We start from the raw sequence: 2820 nt of genomic DNA on the forward strand, positions 1-2820 counted from the left end.
CCTCCTCCTCCTTCGGCATACTCAAGTCTTCTCCTTCTCTTCTCTTCCTCGTCCCTCAAGTTCTCAGTCGATGTACCGCTACTCTCACCATGTTCATCGCCAGCATCGCCCCCCCGAGCGGGGCTGCGAGCCAGAGGAGGATAGGAAAACGCCTCACAGTCAATTCGAGGACGAGCACAACAAAGGCAGCGCCTCCCACCATCCTCCACATCTTCTCCTGCATCTCTGCCACTTTCCCCTCCTCCTCTCCCTTGGCTAGCGCGAGCATCGCTTCTCCTGCCATGCTCAGCGTCAGAGCTCCGCCCAGCCAGGCCATCGCCTCCTCCTCCGCTGCTCTCTTCTTCCTCCGCCAGCTCACTGCGATGATCCCCATCCCCGTCACGACCAGCATCGCCTCACTCGTCCGCAATCGCGTCGCCTCCTTCACCATCGCCTCCACTAGCTCTCCCCCAGCTCGACAGATCCCGTTCTCCTCCCCGAGCAGCTCAAGCGAGCATCGCAGCATCGCGAGCAGCAGCGCCATGCTCGGCGTCAGCGCAGCAACCGAGGAGGCGACAGGACGGAGGAGGAAGAGGAGGAAGAGGAGCAGCTGCAGAGGGATGATGGGTCGTAGAGCAGCCGGCAGGTCGAGGATCCCGAGGAAGCAGGAGGAGGCGGCGAGCATAAGGAGCAGCACAGTCGATGCTGAGCAAGCCACCCACTCGCTGCTCCTGCGGCTGAGGAAGAGGAGCACGGCAAGGTTGACCCCTGTCTGGAGCCCGACGCCGGACCCCTCCTTCATCCCCGACAGAACCTCGTTGGCCTCACGGAGAGCGACGGCCATGCTGCTTGCGGCCTGTCGACCGCGAACGAGAGACACGCGGAGGGAGGAGAGGCAGATCAAGTCCTCCTCCCCCCCAAGTAGATCCGCCGAGCACAGGAGCATCCAATTGACGGTCAGGTAGCTGACGACAACGACGGGGAGAACCGAAGCATGGCGGCTGCCCTGTAGGAGGAGGACAAGGGCGAGAGATCCCGCGGTAGGAAGCAACAGCAACGCCTGTGCCCTGCTCAGAGGCAGAGGTCCGCACGAGTCTCCTCCCTCGCACACGCAGAGCATGAAGCTCTGTGCGAGCGATGCCTGCTCCCCGTCCACGCGCTCGAGAAATCCACCTGCTCCTCCTCGTCCACAGAGCAGTGGGAGAGCCTGGAGGAGCGGAGCAACGCTGTGCTGCCCCGACAAGAGGACGAGGGCAAGGGCGACCATGACGATGAAGGAGGAGGAGGCGAGCACAGGTGCGATGTTCCTCCGGACGATAGCGAGGGACGAGGAGAGCAAGGCGAGCATCACGAGCATCAGGCTGGTGCCGAGGAAGAGGAGGAGAGGAGGAGAGCTATCCCCCTCGCTCCTCAGCCGCATGCTCGCCTCCTCCGCCATCCTCAGCCCCAGCAGCCCGCCGCTCGCCGACATCCAGCTCTCGCTGCCGTGAGGATGAAACCTGGCGAGAAGGGAGGAGGCGGCGAGGAAGCAGATGGTCAGCTTCCACTGGGGAGTGAGGGCCTTGAAGGATCGTGCAACGTCTTCTCCTCCTCTCCCCACCATCCCTGCCATCCTCCCCACCCACTTCCTTGCTGCTCCTGCCACCATCCCTCCAGCCAGCTGCCTGTCTGTCAGCAGGGCCTCGACACTTGACCTTGCCCCCTCCACCGCCTCGGGGTCGAGCAACTTGAGCGCAGCGATCAGCATCAGGACAAGAGAGGTCGAAGCCAAGGCCGGGGAGAGCCACCCGGACAGAAGGAACGATCGCAGGAGAAGGAGGAGAGGAGGAGAGAGGAGGAGGAAGGAGAGAGTACGGTCCTGCAGCAAAGGAGGGGGTACCCCTCCTGCCAACAGGCCCATTGCTTTCATCACCATCATCGCCAGCAGCATGAGGGAGAAGGAGGAGACAAGCGGGTAACTCCTCGTGCTCCTCCCCAGCAGCAGCAGGCAGTAGACGGTCAGGATCATCACCTGAACATGCGACTCCTGCACCTCCTCCAATCCCCTTCTCATACCCAGCTGCGTCATCTGAAACACTGCCGTCCTTTCCTCCTCCTTGTTCAGCAGCTCCATGGCTACCCACACCATCACAGATGAGGATGATGCAGCAGCCACCAGCCACATGAGCACGTGCAAGTTCGCGATGACAACCACGAGGACGATGGGGAGGAGAGTCAGCGCGCACAAGGCAGAAGGAGGAAGAGCGACTTGGAGCAGCTCGAAGGCGCGGAGGAGCATGTGAAAGGCGACCGAAGCACCGACGGAGGAAGCGACGACGGAGCCGAAGGAGGAGAGGTCCCTGCAGAAGCCGAAGAGGAGCAGAGGAAAGTTGAGCGCGAAGTCAGCGAGGAAGATACTCGTCGGTCTGATGGCCTCCTGACCGTAGTGGACGCACGTGGAGCTCGGGGAGGAGGCGTCGAGGAAGGAGAAGAGAAGGTTGAAGGAGACTAGCCCTCCTAGCATCATCCTCCAGGGATACAACTTGTCCTCCTCCTCTTCCGCTCCGGAAGCAGCAGCAGTCACATCCTTTCTCGTCTCTTGCTTCTTTACCATTGCCGCCCTCATCGGTTCTTGAGCTGATCCATTACCCACGAGAGTGGAAGCAGTTTCAACTTCTCCTGGTTCTTTTCCTAGCTCCTCGTGTTCCTCCTCCTCCTCCTCCTCCTCCACCACCACCACTTCCTGCTCGACGAGGTGCGTCCGCTGGATCCCCACGACAACAATGAGAGGGAGGAGAAGAAGGAGGATGAGGCGGAGGATGAACTTCTTCAACCGCACCGGTATGCGTAGCGGGCGGGGCT

General features: G+C 61.6%; 1 protein-coding gene across 1 annotated transcript in view; it reads right to left on the reverse strand.

Annotated features, from left to right (window-relative positions):
- Positions 1-55: 55 nt before the first annotated feature.
- The window catches only part of GUITHDRAFT_147280 (hypothetical protein), a gene marked incomplete at both ends in the record, with an annotated part of 8854 nt that continues 6089 nt past the window's right edge, over positions 56-2820 (reverse strand). Inside the window, 2 exons of the mRNA XM_005821302.1 lie at positions 56-1705; positions 1892-2722. Of these exons, the coding sequence (XP_005821359.1) occupies positions 56-1705; positions 1892-2722 (2481 nt within the window). The remainder of the gene's footprint in view (positions 1706-1891; positions 2723-2820) is intronic.

This window comes from Guillardia theta (genome assembly GCF_000315625.1).
Source record: "Guillardia theta CCMP2712 unplaced genomic scaffold GUITHscaffold_147, whole genome shotgun sequence".
Lineage (NCBI taxonomy): Eukaryota > Cryptophyceae > Pyrenomonadales > Geminigeraceae > Guillardia > Guillardia theta.